The 12,588-nt window shown below is 36.1% G+C and overlaps 1 protein-coding gene across 2 annotated transcripts in view; it reads right to left on the reverse strand.

The window, feature by feature from the left end:
* Positions 1–12,588, reverse strand: part of SRBD1 (S1 RNA binding domain 1) — a 222,224-nt gene that overhangs the window by 171,729 nt on the left and 37,907 nt on the right. For both annotated transcript variants that reach the window (XM_082851880.1, XM_082851879.1), the window contains exons 10-11: positions 4,129–4,232; positions 66–173 (exon numbers count right to left, since the gene is read on the reverse strand). In XM_082851880.1, coding sequence (XP_082708006.1) covers positions 66–173; positions 4,129–4,232 — 212 coding nt within the window. The remainder of the gene's footprint in view (positions 1–65; positions 174–4,128; positions 4,233–12,588) is intronic.

Genomic DNA, 12,588 nt, shown 5'->3' on the forward strand with positions numbered 1-12,588 from the left:
TAATGGGCCTATTACCATACATAAAAGTAAACAGTCCAGAAAGTTAAATAAGACAAGATGCATACCTGAACTCTCTACAAAGGAGAGGATAAATAAGGCGTTTAAAGGAATCATCCAGTGAGTTGTATAAGATCTTCATTAACTCTGGCCTTGCAAAGCCACGTGGTCTCCACCTGCAAAAAAGAAAAGCCTATACTAAAACTGATGTAACAATAATAAGGCCATAAAAGGGCTCCTGGAAGAGCAGAGAGGAAGTGGAAAAGGGGAGAAGAAACTTTATTGAATCCAAAGTAACATAATCTGTAAGGAGAGACAGTGATGTCTGAAAATTATTACTATGACATCTGGAGTTCTTATTTTTAAAAACCTGGTAACCATGGTAACACATAAAACTTAAGGGAGGAAAAAACTTTCCTATTCTGGGGAGAGTCCCCAAGGCATTATTAATAATGGTAAAAATTTTTAAGATATGAGAAAGTCACCAAAAAATTACTGAACCACTGCTATAGACTGAATTATGTCCCCTAAAATTAGTATGTTGAAGCCCTAACCCTCAAATCGGATGATATTTGGAGACGGGGCCTTTGGGAGGTAATTAGGTTTAGATGAGGTCATGAGGGTAGGGCCCCCATGAGAGGATTAGTGAGTGCCCTTAAAAGAAGAAATATCAGATACCCCCTTCTCTCTCCCCCCACATCAGGTGAGGACATAATGAGAAGGCTGCTGTCTGCAAGACAAAAAGAGGGTTCTCACCAGAAACCAAATCAGCCTGACCTTGATCTTAGACTTCCAGCCTCCAGAACAGGGAGAAAATAAATTTCTGTTGTTTAAGCCACCTAGTCTATGGTATTTTGTTATGGCAGCCGAAGCTAAGACAAGCACTATGTCCTTCTTTTTCCATTTCTTAATCTCTTCCTGAGAGTTAAAGTAGATTGAGCAAAGGAGAAACTCTGTTCTAACCTTTGCCTCTTGTCATCCTTGAGTAGAACTCACTCTATTCCTCAGGTTGTACTGTTCTACTAGGCAGTGTATCTGCATACATACTGATAAATACAAATGCCAGAGAACCCACTGTTAGTAGAAACTGGAGAAAGAACAGTAAGAGAAAAACACAAGCTAAAAGGACAAACAAATTCAGTCCTACCACTTCTGTGTTCCCTACTTCTACAGCATCTCTGCCCATGTCCTTCAATGGCTCTTGAATAGAAAACATTAATATTTTATCAATGGTTCCTAATAAACCATTAATATACTTCAGCGGCACTGTCATCTCCCTTACTTATAATGTGATATACCAAAGGCTACATAATAATAACTAATTGAATCCCTTCCATAGAAGGGTATTATTTGAGTATAGTTTTGTTTTTTAATTTGAATGAAAGTGCTTTTAGGCAGGTCATACATCCTTCCTTCGATCCAAATCCTTGTTTCTCCCTACTGTCACCTATACCTGAGGGCATGAAACACAGGGAGAACCAGGATATGAATTAGAAAGTTATTAATATTATTTTGTTATGTTACAGGCATACCTTGGAGATACTGTGGGTTTGGTTCCAGACCACCACAATAAAGTGAATATCACAGTAAAGTGAGTCACATGAAGTTTTTGGTTTCCTAGAGCATACAAGAGTTATGGTTATACTATAATGTAGTCTATTAAGTATGTAATACCATTATGTCTTAGAAAACAATGTATATACCTTAACCAAAAAAATAATGCTATTGGAAAAATGGTACCAATAGATATGCTCAACACAGGGTTGCTACAAACTTTCAATTTGTAAAAAAAACAAAAAACCCCAATATCTGTGAAGCACAATAAAGCAAAGTGCAATAAAACTTATAGCTGTGTTGTTATTAATTGGGGAAATTCAATGTCAAACAAAGACATCCCAGAAAAAACATCTGAGACGGCTTTAAAAAAATGAATTGTGGTTTACCAAGTAAGACAAAGGAATAAAAGCATTCTGGGAAGAAACCATACCATATGTAAAAGCTTAGAGGCATGAAAGAGCATGATAAGCTCGAGTAACTAGAAGCAGATTAGTAATACAAGGGCATAAAGCTGCAGGATCAGGTTGCGGGGTAGATGAGGCTAGAAAGTATGGCAGTAGCCAGATTACTGAGGCTCTTATCACCATACTCTGGCTTGGCCAGTTAGGAGAGAACATAGATAGCCCTGGGTCATGGGACAATACACTAGGAAAAGAGTCCTTAGAGGCAGGAAGGCCCTAAAGGAATGCTTCTTATAATGAATCTATCTGATGTCTGCTGGGGAGTCATTCCCTTTAAAGCCAAACCAAGGTTTCCACATTGCTTGTAGGAAAAAAAATGGAAATCTTTAACATTAGATACCCAATTTCTCTGGAAGCCCCAGTAGGCTTCCTTAAACCTCAAGGTTCTCCTGTGGTGTGACTGCTCACCTCCCTGGAACAGAGTGCTGTGGGTCTATTTTATAACTAAGGATGCCTCAATTATACTCATTCACAATGACCTTTAGACCACAGACCCAGCTATACTCACTTCCTGCATTACAGAAACTCCTTTTTCTTCCTCACCCCACAGCAATTTCTGTCTCTTGACTGGCTTCCTGTGATCTATTCATTTAGCACTCGAAGGGACCTGAAACAGTATAGCGAAGCCACAGACCTTATTACTTCTAAACTTAAAGGAAATACAATGGGTTTCCCTTACAGGGTATCACTGTAAAACTTGATTCTTCCTCTAATTCAATAGTTAAACACTGCTGAATAAAACTAAGAAGGACCTCACTTTAACTAAATTTCACAATACAAAATACATGCTATGTAAGATGTGCACAATGAAGCATACAAATTAAGACAGAGGTCACAAACTCAAATACCTACGGGGGGTCAGGAAAGTACTGTAAACAAATGAATAAGACCCAGGGCCTATACGTATGTTTTTGACAGAGACATGCTTTATTCACCCATTACAGACAAAGAAATATTCTCCACTTTGGCAAAGAAATATATTCCCCCACATTCGGTATCTATAGATAAAGATAGGCTCTCTCCATCTAGCTTTCATTTTCCCACATTTAAAATAAAAATGGATACAGGATATAGTTCCCCTTAAATCTACCACAAGAAAAAAGCAGCACCATTTAGTGTAGCATTTTCTCAAAGTGATATGACAGACATTTGGGGACAGAATAATTTACAAGACTATCCTATGCATTGGCACTAAAAGCTAGTTTTAAGAAAGAAAAAAGCTAGTAGCCAGCCTCAGTCATTCATTTGTTATTCATATAATATCTGATAAATTAAATTTTTGATTCAATTATCCTTAATAAACAAAACATTTCAGATATACTATATACAGTATGTTTCTGTTAATTCATTTTTCATAAAAGAAAATATACTCTTTATAAAAGATTCATATGGTACAGGATTACAGTAAAAGTCTCTCTCCCTAGAAATAATCACTATTAATAATTCTTATGTACTTCCCAGATATTTCCTATTTAAACATACACAACATATGTACTTTTTAAATTAAAAAAAATTTTTTTAACACCTTTATTGGAGTATAATTGCTTTACAGTGGTGTGTTAGTTTCTGCTTTATAACAAAGTGAATCAGCTATACATATACATATATCCCCATATCTCTTCCCTCTTGCATCTCCCTCCTACCTTCCCTATCCCACCCCTCTAGGTGGTCACAAATCACGGAGCTGAGCTCCCTGTGCTATGCGGCTGCTTCCCACTAGCTATCTATTTTACATTTGGTAGTGTATATATGTCCATGCCACTCTCTCACTTCGTCCCAGCTTCCCTTTCCCCTCTCCGTGTCCTCAAGTCCATTCTCTATGTCTGTGTCTTTATTCCTGTTCTGCCCCTAGGTTCGTTAGAACCTTTTTTTTTTTAGATTCCATATATATGTGTTAGCATACGGTATTTGTTTTTCTCTTTCTGACTTACTTCACTCTGTATGACAGATTCTAGGTCCATCCACTTCACTACAAGACACTATATCCATTGCCTGTCACTGTTTTTGTTTTTTTTAACACAATGGACATCTTTCCATTATCAGTACATATAGATCTCAATATAGCATTTTAAAAATGAAAAAAAGAATATTCTGTAAAAATCTATAAACAGACCTGTTTTGGATGCACCACCTACAGAACTCATTCTTCACTCCATCAGAAATGTTAACCTTGACCGTCAGTATCTTCAAATTTTCTCCACGGTTAATTGCCAGAATCTGAGTGCAAACATATATGGCAAAGACTGATGATCCACAAAATATATAAATGATCAATTTAACCAGTCAATATTTGTGAAACAAACTGGGTGGTTATCCAGCCTAGAGCTGTATCAATTTTGTATTTATTTATTTACCAAGAATGTATTCAAAAATAATCATTTCTTTATATTTTTTCCAAGTATTTTCAAAATAAAATACAGGTACAAAGCCTATAATATTCACAGGAAGAGATAGTGTTGATCTAAAAATCTCATTTCAGATCCTATTAATTGAAAATTTTTGATCATCTAGAGTTAGAACGATATACTTCTTATATTTGTGAAAAACATTACTAAGATAAATACAAACATGGAAATTTCTAAGTGGAATATTTAATAACTACTGTTACCATTTATTGAGCACTTACTAATTGTCAGGCCCATCTAAGCACTTTAAATACATTAACTCATTTATCTTCAAAGCCACCAGTGATGTATGTATTAACATCTTACTCTTGTATGATAATTTTTCTAAGACTAACTTTTCCTAAATCACAAAGCTAGCAAGTAGCAAAGGAGGAATTTAAATGCAGATCGACCTGTCTCTGCTTTTAATTAATATATTAAAAGAACAATTGTTTTAAAACACATTAAAAACACTCCTTAAAGAAAAGCAAACAAACCTAAAGCAAGAAGAAGAAAGGAAATAATAAACAGAGGGAAAATTAATAAAATGGAGAATAGAAAAACAACAAAAAATATCAACAAAACCAAAAGTTGGTTCTTGGCAAATATCAACAAAATTGACAAATCTTTCACTAGCGTGACCAAAGAAAAAAGGGAGACATTCCAATTATCAAAAACAGGAATGAAAGAGGGGCCATTAATATGAATGTTATAGAAATAAAAAGGATCATAAGAGAATACTATGAACAACTGTATGCCAAATTAGATCACTTAAATAAAATGAACAAATTCCTGAAAAGACACAAACTTCTAAACTAGAATAAAAAAGAAATAGAAAATTCAAAATTATCTATAACAAGAGATAGAATTAGTAATTTTAAAATTTCCCACAAGGAAATACCCAGGCTCATATGGCTTCACTGCTGAATTCTACTAAACATTTAAAAAAGAATTAATAGGAATTCTTCACAAACTCTTCCAAAAATACAATAGAAGAAAAAACTTCCTGACTCTATTTACCCTGTTCTTGCAAGAACACTGCAAGAGAAAAGTAAAGACCATTGCCTCTTATGAATATAGATGTAAAATTTCTCAATAAAATACTAGTAAACTAAACCCAGAAACATATAAAAAGGATTATACACAAGGATCAAAAGGGATTTATTCCAGAAAAGAAAGGTTGGTTTAACACCCAAAAAAGAAGTAATGTAATACATCATAACTATAGAATAAAAACAAAAATTACATGATCATTTCAATAAATGCAGAAAGAATATTTGAGAAAATTCCAGCAGTTGTTTATGATAAAAATACTCAAGAAACTAGGAAGAGAAAGCAAATTCTTCAACATGATAAAGGTCACATACAAAAACTCCACAGATAACATAATGTTTAATAGTGAAAGACTGGATGCTTTCCCTCTAAGATTACAAGGGTGTCTCCTCTTGCACTTTCTATTCAACATTGTACTGGAGGGTCTACCTAGGGAAATTAGGCAAGAAAAAGAAATAAAAGGCCTCTAGATTGAAAAGAAAGAAGTTAAAACTATTTGCAGATACTATGATCTGTATACAGAAAATCCTAAGGAAACCACTATAAAACTATTAGAACTAATAGAGTTCAGTAAGGTTGCAGGATAATCAATTTCTACACACTAGCAATAAACACCCTAAAAATATTTTTTTAAAATTCCATTTACCATACCACCAGCACAAATAAAATACTTTCCAATAAATTTAACAAAAGAAGTTCAAAATTATACACTGAGAACTATAAAATATTGTTTTTAAAAAAAATTGAAGAAGACCTAAATAAATGGAAAGACATCCCAGGTCCATGGATCAAAAGGCTTAATATTGCTAAATAGCACTAATCCCCAAATTACTTAATAAATTCAATGTGATCCCTATCAAATCCCAGCTAGCTTCTTTGCAGAAATTGACAAACTAATTCTAAGATTAATATAGAAATGCAAAGGACCCAGAATAACCAAGTCTATTTTGTAAAAAAAGAACAAACCTGGAGGACTCCCACTTCTCAATTTCAAAACTCACTACAAAACTACAGTAATCAAGACAGTGTGGTACTGGCATTAGAGATAAACATACAGATGAATGGAATAGAATTCAGAGTCCAGAAATAAATCTATACATCTACCATCAAGTGAATGTCAACAAGGGTGCTAAGACAATTAAATGGGGAAAATACAGTCTTTTCAACAAGTGATGCTGGGACAATTGATGGCCAAATTCAAAAGTATGAAGTTGGACAGCTTCTTCACACCATACACAAAAATTAGCTCAAAACTGATCATAGACCTTAATATAAAAACCAAACCTATAAAATGCTTAGAAGAAAATACTTGAGAAAATCTTCATGACCTTGAGTTACATAAGGCCTTAGGTAAAACACCCCACACATAATCAACACAAGAAAAAAATAAGTAGATTGGATTTCAACAAAATTATAATTTTTGTATCTCAAAGGATACTATCAAAAAATTGAAAAGAAAGCACTTAGCACAGGAGAAAAGTTTTGCAAATCATGTATCACATACAGGACTTATATCTAAAACATACAAATATCTCTTATAACTCAACAATAAAAAGACACAACCTAACAAAAATGTGCAAAAGGTCTAAAGAGACATTTTTTCAAAGATAATATAGAAATGTTCAATAAGTACATGAAAAGATGCTCAACATCATTAGTTAGAAGAGAAGTGCAAACCAAAACCATAATGAGAAATCAGTTCATACTAAAATGGCCATAATCAAAAAGATAGACAGGGACTTCTCTCATAGTGCAGTGGTTAAGAATCCACTTGCCAATGCAGGGGACACGGGTTCAAGTCCTGGTCTAGGAGGACCCCACATGCCACAGAGCAACTAAGCCTGTGTGCCACAACTACTGAGCCTGCACTCTAGAGCCTGCAAGCCACAACTACGGAGCCTGCAAGCCACAACTACGGAGCCCAAGTGCCACAACTACTGAAGCTTGCGCGCCTAGAGCTTGTGCTCCACAACAAAAAGAAGCCACTGCAATGAGAAGCCTGCACACCACGATGAAGAGTAGCCCCCGCTCGCTGCAACTAAAGCCCACGTGCAGCAACGAAGACCCAATGCAGCCAAAAATAAAATAAAATAAAATTTATATAAAAAAAAGAGAGACAATAAATAAGTATTGGTGAGGATGTAAAGAAACAGAACTTTCATAAACTGCTGGTGGGAAGGTAAAATGGTATAGCCACTCTGGAAAACAGCAACCTTAATTTATATAAATTCTAAAGGTATTTTCAAGTAAAATGTTAAATACAGAACAAATCCTCAAAGTTTAAAAAATTACAGATACTGGGGCTTCCCTGGTGGCGCAGTGGTTGAGAATCTGCCTGCCAATGCAGGGGACACAGGTTCGAGCCCTGGTCTGGGAAGATCCCACATGCCACGGAGCAACTAGGCCCATGAGCCACAACTACTGAGCCTGCACGTCTGGAGCCTGTGCTCTGCAACAAGAGAGGCCGTGACAGTGAGAGGCCCGCGCATCGCGATGAAGAGTGGCCCCCACTTGCTGCAACTAGAGAAAGCCCTTGCACAGAAACGAAGACCCAACACAGCCATAAATAAATAAATTAATTAATTAATTAAAAAAATTACAGATACTTTAAAAAATTCTTTAAATATATTTGAGAAATTTCTAAGGTAAACATTGGCAGAAATAAAATAATCAGTTAAAAATAAACTTCTAATACAAAATAAACTTTAGTTTGGGCTGGACAAAATCTTCAATGTCTGCCAGCTCTCTGAAATACTGAAAGGAACACTGAACAGTAAATAAAAGTTCTTCATCCAAGAATTTATCAGTAATAAATTCATTCATGCAGAATACAATATTATAGGGGAAAAAGAGTTATTTAATTCAGATTTATATAAATACACTATTAGGGACTTCCCTGGTGGTGCAGTGGTTAAGAATCCGCCTGCCAATGCAGGGGACACGGGTTTGATCCCTGGTCTGGGAAGATCCCACATGCCGTGGAGCAACTAAGCCCGGGCACCACAACTACTGAGCCCGCGTGCCACAACTACTGAAGCCCGTGCGCCTAGAGTTCGTGCTCCGTAACAAGAGAAGCCACTGCAATGAGAAGCCCACACACCACAACAAGGAGTAGCCCCCGCTCGCCGCAATTAGGGAAAGCCCACGCGCAGCAACGAAGACCCAATGCGGCCAAAAAAAAAAAAACCCAAATAAATAAAAATATAAATACACTATTGTATCAAAATATATTATTGGAGTGTGCTTTTTTTTTCCACCATACCTAGTAAAGTCATAGGTCAAACTTTAAAAAATCTTAACATAGAAGATCCATGGTATAAAAGGGAGTGGAGTAGCAGAAACAGAGCTTGGGGCAAAAACTGAGGTTGAAAGTAAATAGAGAGTTAAAGCAGAATTACTGTAGATGGCAGCACTGAATGTGAAACAGGTATTTTAAAAGACAAAGAAAGTGAGACATCAGTGAAAGAAGCTACAGAAAAGAATGGGAAGACTGAGTTACAAATTCATGTAGTGGAAAGCAGCACATTAAGGACCAATGTGGAGAAGAAAGAAAACAAGATGCAGCTAGAAGAATTAATTTAGTAGACAGCTATAACAGCTCTTCCCACAGCATTTGGAGAAGGAGTTCCAGGTACCGTTGTTCCTTTACCACTGTCTATCATCATTCTCCCTCACTTCTGTATTCTGGGATGCTGTATGCTGGGCTATCTAGGTGAAAGCTGAAAAACAGAGTCTGGAGTCAGTGACATGAGGCCTTAGCACTACAGGGATTAAAAATCCATCTTTGTGAGCTAGTATATCATCACTCTAGCCTGCAAGATAACTAGAAAGTTCTTCTCAAAACACAGGTCCGTTTTTCAAAACTGATATTCCCAAAATGTTCTACTTTCTCAGGTCTTAAGACTGTCACACTTAGAAGCCTGTGTTAGTCACAAACTTAGATTCAACCACAAACTAACTCAGAATGCCACATGTGCTAATAAGCACACTAGTTAAAATGCAGAGACCAAAATGTTTTCAAGCAAATACTAGAAAGACTAAGTTTTAATAGAGTAAAAGTATTCATATTTTTCCAAAGTTGCAATAAAATTAAATCAAATAAAGGGAGATAAAATCCAGCAGCAAAATCATTTCTGCAAAAGGAATTTTAGTATTTTAGTCACTGGCTTTATTAAAAACTCTTTTTCATTAGGCTCTATCAGTAGACAATAGCTAGGTAAGTAAAATTTCACTCTTCTAACAATTTTTCCAATTATCAGAAGTATTCATTTCACCCCATATGATACAGTGTACACAAAAGTAAAAAGAACAACTTAGATATAATAGAGAAACACTTCAAAAGTTCAACAGCAGGGACCATGTCATCTACATACCCCAAGTAGGCACCAATACATAATAAGTGTTCAAGAAGTATTTGTAGTGTAATTGAAGACTCTTCATGTTACGTTACACACACACACACACACACACACACACACACACACACACACAGAGAATAATAACATACCTTTTCATATCTATACCACCGTAAGTTTTTTTAATTACATTTTTAAGGAAGATAACTAAACATTATCAATGAAAAGCGATGCATTCTCGTCTTTTTCATTATCCTCTCCTTATAACGGTAAAATTCAGAAAGGAAGAAAAAGTAAATTTAAAAAATGATTCATTGAGGAATTTCAGGTTTAAAGAACACTGGCAGGCCCCTCATTCTAAATCCCCCCCTCATACTCCTATAAAACCAATAAAGTGAATAAATAAAACAACACAGGACCCACATCTTCAGCATTTCTAAGAAACAGAGAATTAGATTGGCATCTGATTTCAAAAACAAGCAAACAAAAAAAAAAACTTGCAAAGTAAGACAACAACAGAGCAACACGTTTGACAAACTTAAGGAAAGAAAGTGCAAACAAAAAATATTATACTGGGCTTCCTTAGTGGCGCAGTAGTTAAGAATCTGCCTGCCAATGCAGGGGACACAGGTTTGAGCCCTGGCCTGGGAATATCCCACATGCTGCGGAACAACTAAGCCCATGCGCCACAACTACTGAGCCTGTGCTCTAGAGCCCACGAGCCACAACTATTGAAGCCCGTGCGCCTAGAGCCTGTGCTCCGCAACAAGAGAAGCCACCGCAATGAAGAGTAGCCCTGCTTGCCACAACTAGAGAAAGCCCACGTGCAGCAACGAAGACCCAACATAGCCAAAAATAAAATAAAAAATAAAATTTAAAAAAATCATTGGATTATTAAAAATATATATATTTACTGAGCTAAGCTATCCTTCAAGTATCAAGGACATAGGAAACAATTGTGACTGTGTAAAAACTCAGAATTACAGGCATATCTCGGAGATATTACAGGTTCAGTTCCAGACTACTACAATAAAACAACATCACAATAAAGCAAGTCATACACATTTTTTGGTTTCCCAGTGCATATAAAGGTTATGTTACACTATACTTTAGTCTAGGTGTGCAATAACATTATGTCTAAAAAAAAAGATGTACATACCTTAAATTAAAAGTGGCTATCATCAAAGAGAACACAAATAACAAATGTTGGAAAGGATGTGGAGAAAAGGGTACCCTGTACATTGTTGCTGGGAATGTAAATTGGTGCAGCCACTGTGGAAAATAGTTTGGAAGTTCCTCAAAAAACTAAAACTAGGGCTTCCCTGGTGGCACAGTGGTTACGAATCTGCCTGCCAATACAGGGGACATGGGTTTGAGCCCTGGTCTGGGAAGATCCCACATGTCACAGAGCAACTAAGCCCACGAGCCACAACTACTGAACCTGCGTGCCACAACTACTGAAGCCCACGCACCACAACTACTAAAGCCTGCATGCTTAGAGCCTGTGCTCCGTGACAAGAGAAGCCACTGCAATGAGAAGGCTGCGCAACACAACAAAGAGTAGCCCCTGCTCACTGCAACTAAAGAAAGCCCATGCTCAGCAACAAAGACCCAACAGAGCCAAAAATAAACAAATAAATTAATTAATTAAAAAACAAAACAAAACAAAACCTAAAACTAGAACTACCATATGGCCCAGGATTTCACTCTTGGGTATACACCCAAGACAAAAACACTAATTTGAAAAGATAAATGCACCCCAATGTTCATAGCAGTATTATTTACAATTGACAAGATATGGAAGCAACCTAAGTGTCCGTCAACAGAAGAATGGATAAAGAAGATGTGACAGATAGATAGACAGATATAGATACACACTGTGGAGTACTACTCAGCCATAAAAAAGAACAAAATTTTGCCATTTGCAACAACATGGATGGACTTGGAGAGTATTATGCTAAGTAAAATAAGTCAGAAAGAGAAAGACAAATACTGTATGATATCACTTTTATATGGAATATAAAAAATACAACAAACTAGTGAATATAGCAAAAAAACAAACAGACTCACAGATATAGAGAACTAGAGTACCAGTGGGGAGAGGGAAAGAAGGAGGGGCAAAGAAAGGATAAGGGGATTAAGAGGTACAAACTATTAATATTATGTATAAAATAAGCTACAAGGATATATTGTACAACACAGGGAATGTAGCAAATATTTTATAACGACTACAAATGGAGTATAACCTTCTAAAATTGTGAATCGCTATACTGTAACCTATAATTTATATAATATTGTACATAAATTATACTTCAATAAAAATTAAAAATAAATTTAAAAAATTAAAATTAAAAAATACTTTAATGCTAAAAAGTCATAGTCATCATCTGAACCTCCAGCAAGCCATAATCTTTTTGCTGGTGGAGGGTCCTGCCTCCGTGTTGACAGCTGCTATCTGATGTGGTGGTGGCTGCTGAGGGCTGGGGTGGCCGTGGCAATTTCTTAAAAGAAGACGACAATGAAGTTTGCCGCATCGACTGACTCTTCCTTTCAGGAACAATTTCTCTGTAACATGCAATGCTGATAGCATTTTACTCACAGTAGAACTCCTTTCAAACCTGGAGTCAATCCTCTCAAACCCTGACATTGCTTTATCAACTAAGTTGATGTAACACTCTAAATCACTTGTTGTCATTTGAACAATCTTCACCAGGAGCAGATCCCATCTCACAAAACCTCTTTCTTTGCTCATCCATAAGAAGTAACTCCTCATCAATTAAA

Source organism: Leucopleurus acutus (assembly GCF_964270905.1).
Source record: "Leucopleurus acutus genome assembly, chromosome: 12".
NCBI lineage: Eukaryota > Metazoa > Chordata > Mammalia > Artiodactyla > Delphinidae > Leucopleurus > Leucopleurus acutus.